Genomic DNA, 22,493 nt, shown 5'->3' on the forward strand with positions numbered 1-22,493 from the left:
CCCTGAAAGAAAGGCAAGGTCCAACTCACAGAGATGGATAGAGAAGGTGGTTGCAGCTCCATCTTATGTTGGCTCTGGAGCCTGGTAAGCAAGTTCTCCAGAAGTTGTTCTTCAATCATTTCCTCAGCCGAAAGAGAGCGCCACAGCTCAGATGGACTGCTGCAAATGGGAGGAAGGTTGAAGGAATGGCCAAAGTTGAATGTTGGTTAGAACTTGGTCTCTCTCTCCTTAAAGAGCACATCACTCACGTCCCTCCCAGTAGATGGATGTGACCAACGAACCTGGTTTTTTTTAAGCTACTAAAAAAATAGCTTATGATGCTGGAATAGTTCACACAACATGCTAAGAAAATGTTCAGGTTCTCACCAGCATTAGCTATCTGGTCTCATAATGGCTTAGACTAGCATATTGTATGAACTCAACCTACACATTGTTTTGAAGGACAAGTAGCTTATAATATTGAATTGAATTGAATTTAGCCAAGTATGATTAGATACACAAGGAATTCGTCTCTGGTGTACATGCAGTAGATTATCAGAATAATAATAATCATAATATTAAGAGGGAGGAATAAAGAAGATGATAAGAATGACAAATAATAATACTACAGCCATACTACATGGGTAAATACACATAGACATTAGACATATAGTAATATAGGTACTTAATATAAGTGCTTAATATAATGCCCATATTAAGAAAACTCAATTATGTTGTGCCCCCTGCCCCCGTAACCTGGGTTTAACATTGTTGTGGCTCCGTTACCTGAGCCTGTGTCATCGGCAGGAGAGGACTCCGAGAGTGAAGGAGAGGAGTTGGCAAGGCCTCCCTCTCCAGGACCCTCCTCTCTGGCAATGTCTTCGGTGTCCGCCGAAGGGCAAGAGATAGGGCCAGGGCCAAGCACGTCCACGCAGCCACAGGTGGACAGTGATGAGGGTAATGAGTCTTGGCTGGATCCACGCCAGCGTCACAGAGATAAGCGCACGCAACAGAAGAAAAGGCGTGCCCAAGATTAGGCTGAGTCACTGGACCACACCCCACAGGATATAAAAGGGAGCGTGGTGGCCAGTCAAACCTTGTGACGAACAAAGCTGAAAGCTTCCATGCCATTCTGCATTGCCAGACTTTTGGCTATAGACTTTGCTGGATTATCTCTGGACTTGATTGACTCCGTAATTATTGAGCTGTTTCTTTTGATGTACCAGAAGTGGGGAGAAGTTATCTCTCCTCTTTGTAAATAATAAACTCTTGGCAGCCAGCCACTAGGTTGTTGCCAAGTTCCGTTATCATAAGGAAAAGGATTTTGCCGGCTGGTTTGGTCTTTAACTCTTGAACGTCTGTTGGTGTGTGTGTGTGTGTGTGGTTGGGGACAAAACAAACATGTCTGAAACCAGCAATAACATACTAGTGACTCAAATTACATGTATGGGTTGTGATGGGACATGTACCCCCCTGACTTGGGTGGAAACTAACCAAGGAGAGAAGCAACCTGGAATTCAAGAGAAACTTCCTAACAGGACAATTCATCAGTGGAACAATTTGCCACCAGAGGTTTTGGGTGCTCCATCACTGGAGGTTTTTAAGAAGAGACTGGACAGGCATTTGTCTGAAATGGCATAGGGTCTCCTGCTTGACCAAAGGGATGGACTAGAAGACCTCAAAGGTCCCTTCCAGCTCCATTCTGATTGAAGAATTGATTGGTTGGGTTTGTTAAGGTCATCAAAAGAGATACTGAGTGGATTGAATCCCAGTCTAATTTTGCTTTCTCCTGATGGGTCCTCCAAATACATCCAACCCACAACTCCTGAATGTCATGGGCTGGGAATTATGGGAGTTATGAGAACCATACATCTGAAGGTGGACAACCCTTATGCTTGGGGTTGGCTTAAGGCACTGTTTCTCAACCTTGGCACTATCCAGGTGTGTGGACTTCAACTTCCAGAATTCTCCTCAATGGCCCTACAGGCTGTGGAATTCTGGGAATTGAAGTCTCCATCCCTGGAAATTGCCATATTTGGGAAATCCTGGCTTAAGGCCCCAAATGAGGAATAACAGAAGTTGCCATAAAACACATCATTGCTATAATTTTCGTACTAGGGCTGGAAGGAGGTGTTTGGCACCTGTCTGTTGAGATGGAATGTTCCAGAAGACTTGAGATAACGGTATCTAAGTGCTCAGTCTTGCCTGCCAACAACCCCACCAACTTCATTAGCAGTCTTCTGGTGCTGGGCCGAGGGATCAGGTTCAAACGGCTGCAGATGCCTTCTATAATGTCGGGTATCTGAGAGGACAACGAGGGAGAAAGGTTCAAGAAGAGGCAAAGTTGTCCCTCATGCAAGAAATCACCTGTTCCCTCAAACTCAACTTCCTCCAAAAGGTGTAATGATCAGTGAGATTGTCCTTGAGAGGCAGGGGGAGGAGGAGGAGGAAGCAATTAATTTTTCTTTTGTTCAAGAATGAAGGAAAACTCACTAGGTGGTTTTTCAAATTGGTTGTCCTGAAGATCTCTAAAAGCTTTAAGATAGTTGAGTAAGCAAAGCTCCTGGAAATAGGTGCTGTTAGGGGACTCTAGCGATGGATCCAGGGACTTCCCCAGGCTTTGGGGGGTCTCATTTACCTTTTCCATTTCTGGGCCGCAGGTCCTTGCAATGCTGGCAAGAAGAGACTCTGTAGCTGCCAAAGAGAAATTATTGCAGGCGTCGGTCAGTCCATCCAGGACAGTCAGGAGGAAATCTGTCTTCTCTCTGGGGCTGAAGTAGACGCTGAATACCTGGAGAAGACAGAGCAAGAAGAAGGGCCTTTCCTTTCCTTTCCTTTCCTTTCCTTTCCTTTCCCTTCTCCCTTTCCTTTCCCTTGCTTCCCTTCCCTTCCCTCTCTTGCCCTGCCCTGCCCTCCTTTTCCTGCACTTTCACTTTTGTTTCCGTTTTCACTTTCACTTTCTTTTTTCCCCTTTCCCTAACCATAATCCTAAACCTTTCTCCTTTCCTTTCCTTTTGTTTCCCCCGCACTTTCACTTTCATTTTTGTTTTCAATTACACTTTCACTTTCATTCTCTTTCCTTTCCCTAACCATAACCCTAAACCTTTCTCCTTTCCTTTGCTTTCCTTCCATTCCCATTCCCTTTCCTTTCCTTCCACTTTTGCTTTTGCTTTCCTTACCTTTCCCCTTTGCTTTCCTTTCTGTTCACTTTCGCTTTCATTTCCCCCCGCACTTTCACTTTCGTTTTCATTTTCATTTATGCTTTTGCTTTCATTTTCCCTTTCTTTCCTTTTCCTTTTCCTTTTCCTTTTCTCTTTCCCTAACCATAACCATAGCCCTAAACCTTCCTTCCCTTCCTTTCCTCCTCTTCCTCTTCCTCTTCCTCTTCCCCTTCCCCCTGCTGGTCACTGTGTGGGCCTCTGTTCATTTACCTCAGCGACTCTGGAAGGATTTTTGAGAAAAACCATCGGATTCCACGTCTCCAGAAATTCCTGGTGCTTCCACTTAATGACGTCGGTGTGGACGTTCTTCTGGTCTAATTTTGCAACTGGCACACAGCAGAATCGGGCGTTACTGATCATACTTTACCTCCGTGTAACTCTTGGACCTTTCAAATGAGCTGGCTGACTTCACACAACACCCGTAACCCATTTCTTGGGTTGGCAAACTAGCTTGAGATGTACAGGTAGTCCTTGACTTACAACAGTTCATTTAATAACTATTCGAAATTACAACGGAACTAAAAATAGTGACTTACGACTGTTTTCACATTTACTTCCGTCGCAGCATCCCCGTGGTCACGTGATCAAAATTTGGATGCTTACAACTAACTCGTATTTATGACGGTTGCATGTCCCGGGGTCATCCCCGTTTGCGACGTCTGACAAGCAAAGTCAATGGGGGAAGCCAGATTCACTCAACAACCGTGAGTGATTCACTTAACAACTGCAGCGATTCACTTAGCAACTGTGGCAAGATAGGCCGTAAAACGGGACAAAACTCACTTAACAACTGCCTCGCTTAGCAACGGGCACTGCTTTTATTGATTAAAGCAGAGGTGAGGAAGGACGGCCCTTTTATGACCTGCGGACTTCAACTCCCAGAATTCCAGAGCCAGCCATGCTCAGAATTCCATGCTGGCTGAGGAATTCTGGGAGCTGAAGTCCACAAGTCAGAAAGGGGCCATGGTTCCCCGCCCTTGGATTAGGACAGTGATGGCGAATCTTTTCGGCACCGAGTGCCCAAACCGAAACGTGTGTGCATGTGTGTGCATGGGCGCACACCAGAGCTCCAGAGACCCGAAGATCACCTGGCTGCTGCACGTGTGCATGCCGACCAGCTGGTCTTCGCACGTGCCAAAGCACCAGAAATCTGAAGACCAGCTGGCCAGCGAGTACATGCCTAAAAATGGCCTGAAAATGGCCTGAAAACAGCCTGAAAATAGCCCGAAAAATGGCCCAAAACCTGGCCTGTTTTTTGGGTGTTTTTGGCCGTTTTTCAGGCTGTTTTTTGGCACTCTGGTGCCCCCAAAGATCAGCTGGCCGGCGTGCACATGCCTGTTTTTAGGCCGATTTTTGGCCTGAAAACAGCCCAAAAAATGTCCTGAAAAACACCCTGAAAATGGCCCCAAAATGGCCTGAAAATAGCCCGAAAAATGGCCCAAAACCTGGCCTGTTTTTTGGGTATTTTTGGCCATTTTTCAGGTTGTTTTTCTGGCACTCTGGTGCCCCTGAAGATCAGCTGGCCGGCGTGCACATGCCTGTTTTCAGGCTGTTTTTTGGCCTGAAAACAGCCTAAAAAATGTCCCGAAAACACCCTGAAAATGCCCCCAAAATGGCCTGAAAATAGCCCGAAAAATGGCCCAAAACCTGGCCTGTTTTTTGGGTGTTTTTGACCATTTTTCAGGCCATTTTCTGGCACTCTGGTTCCCCCGAAGATCAGCCAGCCGGCGCGCATGTGCATGCTGGAAACCAGAAGAACAGCTGGCGATGGCGTGTGTGCCCACAGAGAGGGCTCTGCGTCAGGGGTGAAATGTAAAATTTGTTACTACCGGTTCTGTGGGCGTGGCTTGGTGGGGGAGGGGGGGTAATGTGACTGGGTGGGCGTGGCCAACTTTTAAAAAAAAACTTTTCAAAGCATTTTTTTCTAATGCTTTGAAAAGCCTCTGACGATCAGGCGATTCAGCTGGGATCGTCAGAGAGGCTTTTTTAAAAAATGCTTTGAAAAGCCTCTCTGACATTCAGGCAACTCAGCTGGGATCGTCAGAGGCTTTAAAGGCATTTTTTTTTTTCTACAACCTCTTCGGCCAAGAGGTTGCAGAAAAAAATGCTTTGAAAAGCCTCTCTGCCGATCAGGCAAGTCATCTGGGATCGTCAGAGGCTTTTAAAGGCATTTTTTTTTCTACAGCCTCTTCAGCCAAGAGGTTGCAGAAAAAAATGCTTTGAAAAGCCTCTGACGATCCCAGCTGAGCCGCGCGATCATCTGAGACTTTTTTTTACTTTTAAAAGCATTTTTCTTTTAAAAGTTAAAGAAAAAAGCCTCTGATGATCGCGCGGCTCAGCTGGGCATGGTGGGGAGGGCGCAGGGACTTTTGCTACCGGTTCTCCGAACCACCCGCCTCCATCGCTACCGGATCAGGCGATCCGGTCCGAACCGGGAGCATTTCACCCCTGCTCTGTGTGCCACCTCTGGCAGGCGTGCCATTGATTTGCCAACACAGGATTAGGGGATCCTCACAGTTGGAATGAAGGTCCCCTTCACTGGATCTGAATAAAGAGAGGCCAGATCTGTTTGGGATTTAATCTGGACTAAGCTGAGAGGCTGGATTTGATGGTTTGTAGGAGCGCCTGTAACCCCGGGGGATTTTTCTGGACTTCGATTCCCACTTGACCCTCTTACTCTTCTGGCCAAGCACGATGGAGAGGAGAAGGTGGACGCTCTTGGCTGCCTTCGAACAGATCGACTTGATAGGATCACCGCAGCAGATTCCCAGAATGGCTACCAGATGACCGAGGTGAGAGAACTTGGACTTGGTCTAAAGGGAGAGAAAGGACCAGAGTTAGAAGCCAGGAGGAGCCATCTCTGATTTTGCACAGTAGCAAGGGATGTGGTGTTGAAGGGCTACCACAAAAAAAGAAGAGGTCAACCTATTCCCCAAAGCCCCTGAAGGCAGGAGAAGAAGCAGCGGATGGGAACTAATCAAGGAGAGATCCAACTTAGAACTAAAGAGAAATTTCCTGACCACGAGAGCAATTAACCAGTGGAACAGCTTGCCACCAGAAGTCGTGGATGCTCCAACACTGGAGGTTTTCAAGAAGAGATTGGACAACCATTTGTCTGAAATGGTGTAGGGTCTCCTGCTTGAACAAGGGGTTGGACTAGAAGACCTCTAAATTCCCTTCCAACTCTTGTCATTCTATGTGTCTTGAACTGGGATCTACCATTTCCAGCCAGCACTGTGTTTGGGGCAAAATGGAGCAGATTCAAAATAGATCCAAATCTTTGCAGAGTTTTGAACTCCCAGCATTCTCCAATTGGGCCACTTACAAGTACATGGACTTCAATTCCCAGAAACCTTAGCAACAACTGTGCTGCCTGGGGAATTCTGAGAATTGAAGTCCACACCAGTAGTGGGTTTCAAATTTTATTACTGTGGGTGTGGCTTGGTGGGCGTGGCATGGCTTGGTGGGCGTGGCAGGGGAAAGGATATTGCAAAATCCCCATTTCCTCCCGATCAGCTGGGACTCGGGAGGCAGAGAATAGATGGGGGCGGGGCCAGTCAGAATTTTTACTACCAGTTCTCCGAACTACTCAAAATTTCCGCTACCGGTTCTCCAGAACTGGTCAGAACCTGCTGAGACCCACTTCTGGCCCACACATCTTAAAAGTTGCCAGGTTGAGTGACACTGTCAAACAATACTATAATGCAACAATAAACCGAAAATGATAAACGCATAGAATAAATGATAAAAGAGTAATCCATAATTTTTCTTTTCTGGTGGCGACAGATTCGTGGCGACTCACGTCCAGCTGCAATTTGTTGGCGACAAAATTGAGGAGTGAGGCGCTGCTCCAGATGGCTCTCTCGCGCAGGTCAGCCTCCGGGGACTGCAGCCAAGGAACCATGAGCTACGTGGGAGTAAGGGAAGGAGAAGAGGGGGAAAAAAAGCAGAGCTTTAGAGGGGTGTCCCTGCTTGCTTGGGCACTCTTAGCGGTCACTGAAGCTCAAAACGGACCTGCAGTGTCCATGGAAAAGACCCCAAGAGCAATCCCTGTGATTTAAAAGCAACTAGGAGCAGTTGAGGAGTGTTTCTGCGGTATGTGGTCAAAGATGGAGGCCACAAGGTTGCTGTCATGCCCCCATCAGAGCCTGGATCTGCAGGGGAAGACGATCTAGAACTGGAGCAGATAGAGATCGAGGGGGCGGCTTGGGAGGAAAATGGGGAGGAGCAGACCCAGTCAGGCCAGGGCCTTTCAGGATTGGGACGGCTTGTAGGAAGGGAGGAACTGGGGCAGGATGACAAGAGAGGCTACGCAGGGAGCATGAGAGCCAGAGCTCAGGCGATGAGCAAGGACCACTCACTCCTGATCCTCGAGCATGGAGAGTGGAGAGAAGGTGAGAACAGCGCAGGCTGATCCAGTTACTTGGGAGGAGAGCACCCTGCCCCTCTTCACAAGGCACATCTGGGGACTGAGACTTAAGGAGACACTGTGGAGAGGGGCCTTTGTCGGGAACAAACGCTGAATTCCTGGAGTGTTGAGTGCCGACGTATGAACTTTCCTGGATTCCTTGCATTCTTTCTGGGTTTCTTGCTTTGCAGCCGTGGTGCTCACAGCATTGGGCTGGACTATTTGCAGACAGAGGCTGCTTGAGGTGTGTCTCTGTGTCATCACTTTGCTCTGGGACTTGCCAGAAAGGCGGGAGCGTTTGGGAGCAATTTGGAGCAATAAAGGGGCGGTTTGAACTGCCAGCTGTCTGTGTTATCTCTGTGCTGTGCCCCAGGTCATCACATGTGCCATTGAAAACTCAAGAAGGGGACCCTGATGGCGCCATCAAAACTCTGCATTGAACACAATGGCCTAATTCTGTATTTTGGGTATTGATTGTACCGAAGTAGAAAACAGAAGGGACTTGTAGGAAAAAAAGAGGCTGAGCTGGAAGGCGGGGTTAAACATGTCATGAGTTAGGAATCATTGCATTGCCACAACAGACTCAAATCCAGCCTCCCTGTCCTCCCTCCTCCCCTGGTAAATTCACACAGACATACAACACCCCAGACATAACAACTGCTTATAAGACAGCCACAAAAACTGGATAATGGATGTGGCAGTGCCTGGAGATGGTGGAAGAGAAGAGAAAAAAACTGGAGATGATCACAAAATACAAAGACCTACAAATAGGAGCCTTGGTAGTACAGTGGTTTCATGCACTCTGTTATTAACACAGCTGCCTGCAATTTCTGCAGGTTCGAATCTCACCAGGCTCAAGGTTGACTCAGCCTTCCCTCCTTTCTAAGGTAGGTGAAATGAGGACCCAGTTTGTGGGGGCAATAAGCTGACTTTGTATAAATATACAAAAGGATGAAGGCTATTGCTTAAAAGCATTGTAAGCCGCCCTGAGTCTCCGGAGAAGGGCGGCATATAAATCAAATTAAAAAAAAAAAAAGAAATAGAACAAAAGAAAGCAAAGGGGGTACCAGTTGTAATAGGCACCTTGGGTGCAACCCCAAAACATCTGGACCACCTCTTGAACACCATCGACATTGACAAATTCCCCATCGGTCAATTGCAGAAGGCAGCTTTGTTTGGAACAGATGACATCCTGCCACAATATTTGTAACGCCATCAAACATCCACATCTGGCTATCCCTGGAGGTCCTTGGGGAGGACTCGATAGGTGGGCAAAAATGCTGAATCCAGCCTGAACATCTGGCTGACTGCGTGACGAACCTCATCGGTCAAAATAAAAAAAAAAATCAGATAGGCAGCGAGTCAGAGAGTCATCGGAATGAACCAACTCTTGCCGTAACAACTTCACGGGTTTCTCCCCAAAATGTATTGCAATATGTCACTGAAGACTGAACAGTCACTTGTCTGAAATGCTAGACGGTCTCCTGCTTGAGCAGGGGGTTGGACTAGAAGACCTCTAAGTTCCCTTTCAGCTCTATTCCAATCAATTGATTGAATGATTGATTCAACCATCCAGGCCAAAAGTATCTAAAAAAGGTTAAACCATGGCAACAGGAGCAAAATTGGTTAATCTGAGCCGTTTCACGGCTCATCCAACCAACTTCATGAGTCAAAATAATTTTGATCCAGTTGCCATGGTTTAATCTTTGGCCTGGATCATCGAGTCTTCCTTGACATATGCGTGACGAACCAATAATAAGATTTTCCTCCCAAATAACGTACCTGCAAGATCCTTTCCAGCTCCGAAGGAATTGGATTCTCCACCATTAATTGCTGGAGCATTTCGCTGAAGGCTTGGTAGGTTCCAATGAAGAGATTCTAGGAGATACAAAGAGCAAGTTTTAGGATTGAGGAAGTAAAGAGTTTGTAAACTATGAGCAGTCCAGAGGGGAAGAGACCTCTGAATTCTTTATCGAATGTCCAAAAACTGGTCAGCACTGAAGGTTTGTGGCCAATTATGTCTCCTGCAAACAATTCAAGAAGCCTGGTAGGGCAACATCATCTCCAGATGTTGTAGGACAATGTTCCTCAATCTTAGCAACCTTAAGATGAGTGGACTTCAACTCCCAGAATCCACAGCCAATACATGTGGACTTGTATATAGAATTGTAGGGCTGGAAGGACCTTAGAAATCTTCTACAATCATCAACCCCTATGAGAAATAACTGAATAAATGACATTATGCCTTCAGAAGTTGTAGGTGCTTCATCGCTGGAGGTTTTTAAGAAAAGACTGTCTGAAATGGTCTAGGATCTCCTGCTTGAGCAGGGGGTTGGACTAGAAGACCTCCAAGGTCCCTTCCAGCTCTATTCTGATTGATTGGAATGTCCCAAATTTCTTAACTTAGCTCTATCTACAAGTCTGATGGGACCTTCTCGCCCAATTTGGACTTCTTCTCTCCCTTCCCCAAGCTCAAATTGTCTACCCCTGGTTTAATGAAGAACATGGGCTTAACGTGTAGCAGTCCAATTCTAATTAAGTTAATTTTGCGACTAGCAGGCTGGGGGATTCTGGGAGTTGAAGTCCATAGGTGATAAAGGGCCATAATTACCCAATCATGGATTATTAGATGATCCTGGTGGATCTTTGTGGTCCCGCCCAACTCTACAGTTCTCTGATTCTGTGAACACCATGGAACTGCTAATTCTCATGTCCTGGACTGGTTGCTCTGTCAATCTGTGGCTGAGGAAGGATTGGCTTTGTAAATTCCTTGTAGGCTCAAGGTTGACTCAGCCTTCCATCCTTTCTAAGGTAGGTAAATTGAGGACCCAGTTTGTGGGGGCGATAAGCTGACTTTGTATAAATATACAAAAGGATGAAGGCTATTGCTTAACACATTGTAAGCCGCCCTGAGTCTCCGGAGAAGGGCGGCATATAAATCAAATTTTTTAAAAAAGTTCATTGTACTGAACATTGAACATGGTAGCTATCAACATATACAAGACATTTCCACTGAAGCAACTACTAGAAGCAGATAGAGAAAAGACATCCACGATGATGGTAAGCAAGTAATCAAATCTTGGAAAACCAGGGTACCTTTGTGTACTGAACATTAGAAGAGTCCACGCCTTCTTCTTCCTGTCCTGCCTTCACAGGTGACAACGAGAAGACACTCTTGAAGAAAGTCCGGAGTAGAAGACCCTTCTTGTAGGACCCCATGCTTTTCATGATGTGCTTCTTGCTGGAGGAAATGAAAAGAAGTCTTGATTGTTTTGGGACCCGGTAAGACAATCGGATGAGGACAATGCAAAACACACCCCAGAGTTCACAGTTGTTGACCACTTTGCAAAGTTACAAGAAGCTGGAATGAAAAAATGGCCCCTTTGGTTACTCCTGATGAAGAATGAAGAGTCTCAAAACCACACAAAACCTCCAGTGTGAGATTTTTAAGGTCTGAACTGGTCTGTTCAGAACCTGGGTCTAGGAAGGGAGATGGTGTCATTTGATAGCTCAGGTGTTCTTCAAATTCGGCAACTTTAAAGGCGTGTGGACTTCTGGTGTCCAGAACTTCCCAGCCGGCACGAACAGAAGAGGCACACAAATCATGGTTCCAGATGGTAACTGGATACTATTCATCAATGGACTATCTGTGTGTCCCCACTCTGCGAGGGAGATGGTAACTGGGTTCACCCATCTTGCTAAAACCAGGGTTTGAGGGAATGAGTCACAAGGGATGGGATCAGCCAACTTTTGAAGGGCTACATTGCAATTTTCAAAGGTGACGAAGTTGGGTTCCCACCACAGTTGGCCAAAACCAGAATACGTCTGTGATGATCTTACACAAGAGTTTCTAAACCTGGCAATTTTAAGACTTGTGGACTCCATCTCCCAGAATTCCTCAGCCAGCCTTGGCGTCCATGCTGGTTGAGGAATTCTGGGAGCTGAAGTCCACAAGTCTTAAAGTTGCCAGGTTTGGAGACTCCTCTTCCAAGCTGGAAGAAAGTTGCTGAACTAACTAGGACTGTGGTCCATTAAGAAGGTTGATATTTTCTTTCTGGCTTCTAAACTAAGGAAATACACCACGGGCAGAAATTAAAATATTTTGTTAAGCGTAGCAAAGTTTAACAAAGACGTTGAACAGCATATTTTTAGCTGTTCCCATGCTCCTCTTGTTGCTTAGGGATTTCTTAATGATAACTAGGAGAGCAAATGTATTTCAACTGTCCTCGTTCGAACCCGCATCCTGTTTCCAGAAGGGATTGCTAAATTACTCCAGCAGCCGTTGTTGACTCAGAGGTTCTCTTCCTGTAGCCACACAACACAAGGGTGATGGATAGTCCTCGATTTACGACATATTTTGGATGCTGGGCAATTTGAGGCAGATCATCACTCTGTAATCTGTTGTGATTTGTTTATTTATTTCTTTGAATTTATTAGCCGCTTCGGTGTTGGTCAAGCTTGCCTGCAGCCTTGAAGTCAAAGTAAGGAAATTTTTATAATTGCACAATAGTGTTTTGTACAATAGTGCTCAAGGATTAGAGCAAGTGGGAGGCACCATCCTTAAGTCCTTTTGCATTAGCTTAGGAAAAACAATGGATTATTTTATTCTACTTTAATTTTTTAAAAATTTTATTCTGTTTTTATCATTTTTATTTTATTTTATTTTATATTTTATTTTACTTTATTCTATTTTACTTTTTTATTTTGTTTTTATTATTTATTTTGTTTTGTTTTATTTTTATTATTTTATTTTACTTTACATTATTCTATTCTAATGTAATTTGTTTTGTTTTTATTATTTATTTTATTTTACTTTATTTTACTTTTATTTTTCATTTACTTTTGTTTTTATTATTTATTTTATTTTACTTTTTATTATTTTATTTTATTCAATTCTATTTTGCTTTAATTCTTTGTTTTGTTTTTATTTTACTTTATTTTGCTTCAATTTTTTTTTATTTTGTTTTCATTTTATTATTTTAATTTATTTTATTATTTTATTCCTGCCTTCATTCTTTTTAAAAATAACTCAAGGGGGCGAACTTACGTAATTCTTCTTCTTCCTCCTATTTTCCCCAAAACAACAAGGTGGGTTGGGCTGAGACAGAGGAGTTGACTCAAAGTCACCTAGTTGGCTTTCGTGCCTAAGACTGGACTAGAACTCACCATCTCCCAGTGATTGGCCCAACATCACCCAACCATTTTTTATGGATAAGGCAGGACTAGAACTCAGAGTCTCCTGGTGATTGGCCCAAAGTCACCCAGCTGGCTTTCATGCCTAAAGTGGGACTAGAACTCACTGTCTCCTGGTTCTAAGCCAGCACCTTAACCACTAGACAAAACTGGTTCTCCATATTAAATCAATACAGACCGAATATCTATTATAGCAACTGTTTTCCCCTTTGGCCATCTACTGTGATTCCAACATTTTCCTGAACACCGAAAGTAGACTATTTTAATCAATGCGAGTGAGAAGTTCAGAGGCAGATGATTTGACTGCTCTGGACCACCAACATGAGGTCAACTACTAGAAGAAGCAAATCTACCTGAAGTCAGTGATGGTGTTCATTGCTTGAAGACAGATAATGTTGGGCTCTGGAAGTTCTTGTTTCACCATCTCCTGTCAACGAAAAAGACATGTCCCCTGTCAGACCATCTCAGCTCCACTAAGAAGAACTTCAAAAGATTGAAGACCTCAGCTCGTTTGGGTTCTGCTAAGAGTTGAAGATACAAGGTTGAACAGATAATTTTGGGTTCTGTTAAGAGTTGAGGCCTCAAGGCTGAGCAGATAATTCTGGGTTCTACTAAGAGTTGAAGATACATGGTTGAACAGATAATTTTGGGTTTTGTTAAGAGTTGAGGATACAAGGTTGAGCAGATAATTTTGGGTTCTGTTAAGAGTTGAGGCCTCAAGGCTGAGCAGATAATTTTGGGTTCTACTAAGAGTTGAAGATACATGGTTGAACAGATAATTTTGGGTTCTGTTAAGAGTTGAGGATACAAGGTTGAGCAGATAATTTTTGGTGAGGTCAAGGCTTAGATCGAAACAAGTCCAACCCAGCCAGGACTGGATCTTGACAAATCCACCAAGACAAGTATCTAGCGCAGTGCTTCTCAAAACCTTGGCCGCTTGAAGATGGGTAGACTTCAACTCCAAGAATTCCCCAACCAGCCACCCCTGAACCACAGGAAGGGTCTATAAGGAAAATTTTCCCCTTTGATGAGTCTCCCAGCCAACTTAATTTTAGGGATCCGTTCCCGGCAAGGTTGAAAAGCAACGATTAGAAATTTCAGATTTTTTTTTTAATAATCTCTGAAAGACAAGAAAAAGGTGAATAGTCATCCCTTTTTGTGAGATTTCGGGATCTTGTTTTTATACAATTTTTATACAATTTGGGCAAGACAGATCATCCTCAATTTACAACAGTTCATTTAGTGACCGTTCGAAGTTAGAACAGCACTGAGAAAAGTGACTTATGGCCATTTTTAACGACCCTTGCAGCATTCCCTGTGGTCACGTGATCAAAATTCAGAGGCTTGACAACTGACTCACATTTATGACGGTTGCAGTGTCCCGGGGTTACGTGATTCCCCTTTTGCAACCTTCTGACCAGCAATGGGGAAGTCAGATTCACTTAATGACCGTGGGATACTGCAGGGATTCGCTTAACTGTGTCAAGAAAGTTTGCAAAATGGAGCCAAGCTCACTTAACAGCTGTCTCGCTTAGCAACAGAAATTTGACTGAAATCATTGAGAGATGGAAGGAAACGGGTGTCTATAGGACAAGGTCAAAAACTTCAAGATGGCGGCCCCAAGGGAAGGATCTACGCTCTTCCCGTTTATCGTGTGTGTCGCTCATCCTGCGCTTCTGTGGGGGCCATCTTGACTTTTTTGACCACAGTCATCCCTGGAAGGCGGGTGAAAAGACCGAAGACATACAGTGATGGCTCCCACGACATCTGAGGTAAAATTGTCGAGAAAGAATTCGGTCATGTGCATCCAGTTGATTGTCTTGCTGAGGACGGATAAGAATTTAAAGAAACTTTTCTTCATCACGTCATCCTGGAAGGGGATTTGGGAGGAGAGGGAGGGAGGGAGAGGGGAAAAAAAAAAGAATTGGTTAAAAGAAAAAAAATATTATTTTTTAATTAAGCGAGCAGACTGTATCTTTCTGTTCATTCAGTATTCCCTTAGAGGGAAAACTTACGAGTTTTCCCAAGTAATTCCCAAGAAGAATTAAAATAATAGTGGAGGAGAAGAAGAAGAAGGAGAAGGAGAAGGAGAAGAAGAGAGGAGAAGGAGGAGGAGAAGGAGAAGAAGGAGAAGGAGAAGGAGAAGAAGAAGAAGAAGAAGAGAGGAGGAGGAGGAGGAGAAAAGAAGGAGAGGAGGAGGAGGAGGAGGAGGAGAAGGAGAAGGAGAAGAGGAGGAGGAGAAGGAGAAAGAGAAGGAGAAGGAGAAGAAGAGAGGAAGAGGAGGAGAAGGAGAAGGAGGAGAAGAAGAAGAAGGAGAGGAGGAGGAGGAGGAGAAGAAGGCGAAGAGGAGGAGGAGAAGGAGAAAGAGAAGGAGAAGGAGAAGAAGAGAGGAGGAGGAGGAGAAGGAGAAGGAGAAGGAGGAGAAGAAGAAGAAGAAGAGGAGGAGGAGGAGGAGGAGGAAGAGAAGGAGAAGGAGAAGAAGAGGAGGAGGAGGTGGTGATGGAACAGAACAGAATAACAGAGGGGGAAGGGACCTTGGGGGCTTTCTAGTCCAACCCCCTGCTCAGGCAGGAAACTCTGTCTACCATTCTGAACAAATAGCTGTCCAATTTCTTCTTGAAAATCTACAGTGATGGAGCATCCACAAGTGGAGGAACATTATTTAGAATTTAGGTCCTTCCCTTCCTTCCTTCCTTCCTTCCTTCCTTCCTTCCTTCCTTCCTTCCTTCCTTCCTTCTCTTTTCTCTCTCATCTATCCCTCTTTCCTTCTTCCTTCCTTCTCCTTATATAACACAGAATAACAGAATTGGATGGGACCTTGGAGGTCTTCTAATCCAACCCTCTGCTGAAGCAAAGACCCTATACATTTCCAGGCAAGTGGCTGTCCAGCCTCCTCTTAAAAGCCTCCAGCGTTGGAGCACCCACAACTTCCAGTGGCAAGTTGTTCCACTGGTTAATTGTCCTCACAGGAAATTTCTTCTTAATTCCAGGTTGCTTCTCTCCTTGATGAGTTTCCATCTGTTGCTATTTGTCCTGCCTTCAAGTGCTTTGGAGAACAGTTGGACCCCCTCTTCTTTGGGGCAGCCCCTTAGAGGAAGACTGCTATCATGTCACTCCCTAATCCTTCTTTTCATTAGAGATACCCAATTCCTGCAACCGTTCTTCATATGTTTTAGCCCCCAACTCCTAAGTAATGTAGGTAAATGCGGGTCCAGCTGGATGATCACTGAAGGGCCCTCTTTATTCATAGTATTGTAAGAAAGGAAATGTGCTTGTTTGAGGGAAGCCAATTAACCAGTTGAAAGGCAGAGAATTCCTTTGAAGTAGAAACATTTACAAGAGGGGCCCCTCAGTTGCCAGAGATAGAGATATTTGTTTGAAGGTTAAAACAGATCAAAGGATGACCACATGTAATATCAACAAGAGATAATTTGAATCTATGCTTCAGTAATTGGCAAAAAGAATTATGACTGTTGGCAAAGAATAATATGAAACTTGGTAATTGGGAAGTGTCAATTAAATATGACAAATGTATATGATCATATGAACTGCTGAGTTAACAGAATCCTTTGTCTTAGAAGAGTATAAAAACCATTGTACCTAATATCTGTCTTTGTTCAACGCTTCACGTAGAGAGCTTTGAACCTATTGCGCAATATACAATGTCTCTGGCTAACCCTGAAAAGTTGTGTTGGTCTTATTAAATCCACAACATAATCATTTTTGTTGCTCTTCTTTTGGTGTTCCCAGTTGTGGCTGCTCCATCATTGAAGGCCTTCAAGAAGAGACAGGACAGCCATTTGTCTGAAATGATAGAGGGCAGTGATGGCAAACCTTTTTGCCGTCGGGTGCAAAAAGCAGGGGGGAGCACAGGGGGGTCATGTGCACATGTGCCCACAGCCTTAGTTCAATGCGCCCCACCCTCCGTGCATGTGCAAGTGACACCCCCCCCTGCGCTCCTGCACATGATGGCCCGGTGGGCCCGGTAGGCCTGTTTTTTTGCCCTCCCCAGGCTCCAGAGCCTTTCTAGGAGCCTGGGCAGAGCGAAAACGGCCTTCCCCCCCCGCTCCGGAGGCCAGAAACGGCCCATTTGCCGACTTTCAGTGGGACCAGAAGGCCCGTTTTTCATTCTCCCCATGCTCCAGAGCCTTTCTAGGAGCCTGGGGAGGGCAAAAACGGCCTTCCGATCCCACCGGAAGTCAGCAAACGGGCCGTTTCCGGCCTCTGGAGGGCCTCTGGCGGGGGGAGAAGGCCGTTTTTGCCCTCCCCAGGCTCCTAGAAAGGTTCTGGAGTGTGGGGAAGGCAAAAAACGGGCCTTCCCCACCTCCCTGGAGTCCTCCAGAAGCTGGAAACAGCCTGTTTCCTGACTTCCAGTTTGCCCGGAAGGCCTGAAAATCAGCTGGCGCGCACTGGAGCTGAACTAGGGCAACGCTCGCGTGCCATAGGTTCGCCATCATGGATATAGGGGGCTGGACTAGAAAACCTCCGAGGTCTCTTCCACCTCTGTTATTCTAAGAAGACGAGCATCCTCCATACCTCTTTTTTGCTGTTGAAATACTCCATGCTGCTTCTCCAGGAGGACAGGAAGAGCTCCGGTTCCTGAGCAGACTGAGGGCCATCATTTTCTTCCCAAATCGTAGCCATGGCTGAGAGGTCAGGGACTAACCCTACCATGGAGAAGTAGGAGGAGAGAAAGAGTCAATTAATTCCTTCCCCCAACGTGAGGGAAGACCCCACCTCACCAGGAGGAGAACCACGGGAAGAGAAATCCCAGAAGCTCAGGGGTGACAGCTGTAGACCTGGGAGAACCTTCTCCAAGGTTCTTGAGATCCTCAACCAACTGAAGAAATGGGAACATGGGTTATTATTTCAAATCTTTGGCCAGCCCTGTCATTAGGAATGTGATGCCACCAACTCTGGAAAGATGGTGGACATTTTTGTGGAATCAAAACAAATCATCATAGCTCCATATAATGTCTTATTAGACAGGACATTCTGTGGGGAAGATTTCTCCTCAGAAAGTCTACAGGTAGTCCTTCACTTACAACCTTTAATTAATCACTGTTCAAAGTTATGGCAGAGATGGAAAAAGTGACTGTTTTTCACACTTACGACTGTCATAACGTTCCCCCCATGGTCACGTGATCAAAATTTGGACGTTTGGCTAGTGGTTCATATTTATGATGGTCGCATGTGTTGTTAAGGATATTGTTGTTGTGTTACCAACCAGCAGAGTGTAGAGCACAGAGAAACGTTGCTGAGAGCAATGAATAAGAGATGTGCAAACTGTTTTATCAAAAGTTTACTTTATAGTGGAAAAAACAATCTCATAGTCTTTAAATCAATCCAAGTCTTTGCCAGTTAAATCAGTCCAGTAATACAAAGATCTTCTTACCACACAAACAGGAGTTGGTTAGAATAACAAACTCACTCTGGTTCACAAACCACGATGGTAGCAGATCCATCCAACCGATGATAGCACAATGGAAGCAACTCCTCAAACAATGGTATCTTATCATCAACTGAATACATTACAGTACTTTTCTTAAATACATTCACAACCTGTGATTATCTAATTACAGCATGACTCAGCATTACAATGAATCAGCAGTAAAACTTTAAAGTCACACAATACATATTCATATTAAAGTCACAGAACACATATATATTGCCTGGACAACTTGTTAGGCTCAAACCATATCCTAACATGTGTGAACCCCTTTTGGATCTTCTGACAGGCAAAGTCAATGGGGAAGCCAGATTCGCTTCACGACCGTGTGACTAACTTAATGACTGCAGGGATTCACTTAATCGCTTCTGGAAGAAAGGTGTCGTAAAATGGGGCAAAACTCACTTAACGACTGCCTCGCTTAGCAATGGAAATGTTGGGCTCAGTTGTGTGGTAAGTCGAGGGCTACCTGTAGTTCCTAATTCCAGCAGGAAGGAGAGGGCTGCCCAGCGAGGCCCCCGACCCAATCTTGCTCTGCCCCACCGTTTACCAGAGTTCAGATTTTTCCGCCGTCTTGTTTTCTCCTTCTTGGTTTTTCGGTAGATCCTCTTGAGACATCGCAGGAGAGGCCCGCCGTTGTCCCCCGGGATGTCCTCTTGCGAATCCTCCTGGCTAAGCTCCAGGCTGTTGGGGGACAGGTCTGAATCTTCCCACCGGAAAGGGACCAACCCCTTCAGGAGATCATCGTCGTCATCAAGGAATCTGCACAAATCCATTCTGCGATGGAGACAAAGACCGGAGTGGTTGAGGGAGGGACCCCTTCTGGAGATCCATCACAATAGGTCAGTCCAGACCTACTCTCCCCAGATCGGGCTGGGTTGCAACTCCCATCATCCACAACCAGTGGGGTCAAAGACGGTGCTGGGGAGGGTTCCAAATGCCATCGGGTGGGATAGGTAAGCAATATATGTATACGTGTACACACACACACACACACACACACACAAATCTGGGTTGTTAATCTGTCTGTCTGTCTGTCTATCCATCCACACATCCACCTCTATCTGTCTATCCATCCATCATTTTTTTTGCTTGTTTTTTAATGACCCCGTAATCCCTTGCATCGGGGTGGAGTCGGGGCAACTGAATGGAGCTGAGTGTTTTACTGGCCGGATGCCTTTCCTGTCGCCAATGCAGAGTTTTGTTCAGCAGATATATTCTCATTGTGCCCAGAGGGAGAAATATCTGCCTCTATGTAGGCTCGAACTCGCAGCCTCCTGATTGTGAGGCGAGAGCTCCACCTCTAGGCCACAGCACCACTCTATCCATCTGTCATCTATCTATCTATCTCAGGGGTGAAATGCAGGGGTGGGTTCTACTTACCTTTACTACCGGTTTGCAACGGGGCTGCGTGTGCGCGCTTGCTTTGCTCGCGTATGCGCAGAAGCATTCTGATGACATTGGAGTCGGTGGGTGGAGCCTCCCGCCAGTTTTACTACTGGTTCTATAGAACCGGTGCGAACTGGGGGCAACCCACCACTGGTGAAATGCTACCAGTTCGCTCCGGTTCAGGCTTGGTAGTTTAAAAAAGCTACAATCCGACGAGCAGCTGGGCCGTGTGGTTTAGCTTTGCTAGAAAGCAGGATTTGCTGCTTTCTAGCGAAGCTAAACTGCGTGGCACAGCTGATTCCCCCCCCCGCTGTTCTACTTACTTACCGAAGCCTCCTTTTGGTGCGTGCTAACTACTGGTTCGCCGAAACTGATAGCTTTTTAAATGTGTAGCGTGTGTTTGGTGCGCCCTGAGCATGTGCATGCAGCATGTGTTTGGTGTGCATACGCACGCATAGCACGCATTTGGCATGTGGCGCACATGTGCAGCCAGTGAACCAGTAGCAAACCGGTTCAGATTTCACGTCTGATCGATCTATCTATCTATCTATCTATCTATCTATCTATCTATCTATTTTATCTATCTTTCTATCTTCCATCCATCCATCCACTTATCTATCTTCTGCCTGCCTGTCTATCCAGTGGTGGGATTCAGCCAGTTCGCACCTATTCGGGAGAACCGGTTGTTAACTTTTTAAGCAGTTCGGAGAACCAGTTGTTGGAAGAAATCTTATTTTGTTTTTTTCCACTTGACAGGACTAATCCTGTAAGGAAGGCAGGAAGGAAACATTCTGGTGGTGTTTCTAGCCTAATCTTTATTGCCCTGCTTACAGAAACTGCCTCTCTCTGGTTAACCCTTATTACATTGTAACAACTAAGACGAAGCGCCCATCCATGTGAGTAACGTTGAGTTGGCCACGCCCACACAGTCACATGACCATCAAGCCACGCCTACCCAGCTGGTCATTAGAGCAGAAAACCGGTTGTTAAATTATTTGAATCGCACCACTGTGTCTATCTATCTATCGATCACTGTCAGGAAATTTCTCCTTAGTTCTAGGCTGCTTCTTTCCTTGATTAGTTTCCATCCGTTGCTTCTTGTCCTGCCTTCGGGTGCTTTGGAAAATAAGTTAACACCCCCTCTTCTTTGGGGCAGCCCCTCAGATATTGGGAGACTGCTATTATGTCACCCCCTAATCCTTCTTTTCACTACCCAGTTCCAGCAACCGTTCTTCATATGTGTTGTGGCTTCGTTACCTGAGCCTGTGTTATCGGCAGGAGAGGACTCCGAGAGTGAAGGTGAGGAGTTGGCAAGGCCTCCCTCTCCAGGACCCTCCTCTCTGGCAATGCCTTCGGTGTCTGCCGAAGGTCAAGAGTTAGGCCCGGGGCCAAGCACATCCACGCAGTCACAGGTGGACAGTGATGAGGGAGATGAGTCTTGGCTGGATCCTCAGCAGCGTCGCAGAGATAAGCGCGCGCAACAGAAGAAGAGGCGTGCCAGGGATTAGGCTGAGTCATTGGACCACACCCCACAGGGTATAAAAGAGGGTGTGGTGGCCGGTTCAGCTCTGTGACAAGCAAAAAACGGATATCGGACGACCTTCTTTGTATTTATTGGACTTTGTTGATTATTGTGTATTGGCTTTGTTCCCGGACGAAGGGAGAAACTCCCCCTTTGTGAGTAAAGAATACCTGGCAGCCAGCCACTGAATTGCTGCCAATTCTGATACCAGATAAAATTGTTGTCGGCTGAGTACTTTAACTGTTGCCTGTCTGTGGGGGTGCGTGTGTGAGACGGGGACAGAACAATATGTTTTAGCCTACAGTCCCCTTATCATCCTTGTTGCTCTTCTCTGCACTCTTTCCAGAGTCTCAACACCTAATGTTATACTGCGGCAATCAAAATTGGATGCAATATTCCAAGTGTGGTGTTACCAAGGCGTTATAAAGTGGTGCTAAAACTTCGTGTGATGCTGATTCTGTACCCTGTTTAATGCAGCTGAGGTCTGCACGAGACTCCACATCTCACCCCTTCCTTTCAAATAAGCCTGAAATTGGTCAGGCAAGGTCTTGCTTCTTCCAAAGAAGACCAAGAGAGTACGGACAGAAGTGAAGGAGCCCAACACTTACATTTCTGCTAGGAGGAGATCTGTTCTTCTTCAGCTGAGTCCATCCAACTGGCTCAAAAGCTTATGGTGCTACCACATTTTGAAGGCAGGTGTGGGTCACCCTGGAAACCACAGGGCAGATGTTGCTAGGTGAGCACACAGGTAATAAAGGAAGGACCAAGGAATATGGGGCTCAAGGCACTGGCCTCCAAGTTGGATCCCAACATGGCCTTCAAAGATTGCCAACTGGAGTTGAAACTCAGTTCTGATTTAATGAGAACGATAATTCCCAGCATTAAGCCAGGAGGGGTAGCTGACATCAGAAGTGGCATTCCACATTTCATTTTTTTCCCCCCCAATTAAAAAACTGATTTATGAGTTTCAATGCAGCCTCAAGATATGAAAAAGGAGAGGATTTTTCTGGGGCAATTCAATCAGATTCACTTATTCCTTTTATTGCTTACCTACAACAATGAAAAAGAAAAAAGAAAGACAAAAGAAGGCATAGCATTTAGTGGTCTTCTTCTTTTAAAATGTTTTTTTTTTTTTTTTAGTATTTTAACTATAGTATTTTTTTAAAAAAAAGGCTGTCCAGTCACTGGAGGTTTTTAAGAAGAGATTAGACAACCAGTTGTCTGAAATGGTATTTGGGGGGTTGGACTAGAAGACCTCCAAGGTCCCTTCCATCTCTGCTATTCTATTTAGAGGGGGAAAAAAAGGAGTAGGGGTGACATAATAGCAGTTTG

General features: G+C 45.4%; 1 protein-coding gene across 1 annotated transcript in view; it reads right to left on the reverse strand.

Annotated features, from left to right (window-relative positions):
* The window catches only part of LOC117676466 (maestro heat-like repeat-containing protein family member 7), a 41,458-nt gene extending 19,577 nt beyond the window's left edge, over positions 1–21,881 (reverse strand). The window contains exons 1-13 of the mRNA XM_087895702.1: positions 21,770–21,881; positions 18,801–19,027; positions 17,338–17,468; positions 14,549–14,671; positions 13,155–13,228; positions 10,705–10,849; positions 9,391–9,486; positions 7,003–7,107; positions 5,878–6,013; positions 3,411–3,526; positions 2,618–2,770; positions 2,121–2,281; positions 30–159 (exon numbers count right to left, since the gene is read on the reverse strand). Coding sequence (XP_087751828.1) covers positions 30–159; positions 2,121–2,281; positions 2,618–2,770; positions 3,411–3,526; positions 5,878–6,013; positions 7,003–7,107; positions 9,391–9,486; positions 10,705–10,849; positions 13,155–13,228; positions 14,549–14,671; positions 17,338–17,468; positions 18,801–19,026 — 1,596 coding nt within the window. The 5' untranslated portion in view covers position 19,027; positions 21,770–21,881. The remainder of the gene's footprint in view (positions 1–29; positions 160–2,120; positions 2,282–2,617; positions 2,771–3,410; positions 3,527–5,877; positions 6,014–7,002; positions 7,108–9,390; positions 9,487–10,704; positions 10,850–13,154; positions 13,229–14,548; positions 14,672–17,337; positions 17,469–18,800; positions 19,028–21,769) is intronic.
* Between the last annotated feature and the right edge of the window lie 612 nt (positions 21,882–22,493).

Source organism: Pantherophis guttatus, chromosome 5 (assembly GCF_059756535.1).
Source record: "Pantherophis guttatus breed Tessera chromosome 5, ASM5975653v1, whole genome shotgun sequence".
Classification (NCBI taxonomy): domain Eukaryota; kingdom Metazoa; phylum Chordata; class Lepidosauria; order Squamata; family Colubridae; genus Pantherophis; species Pantherophis guttatus.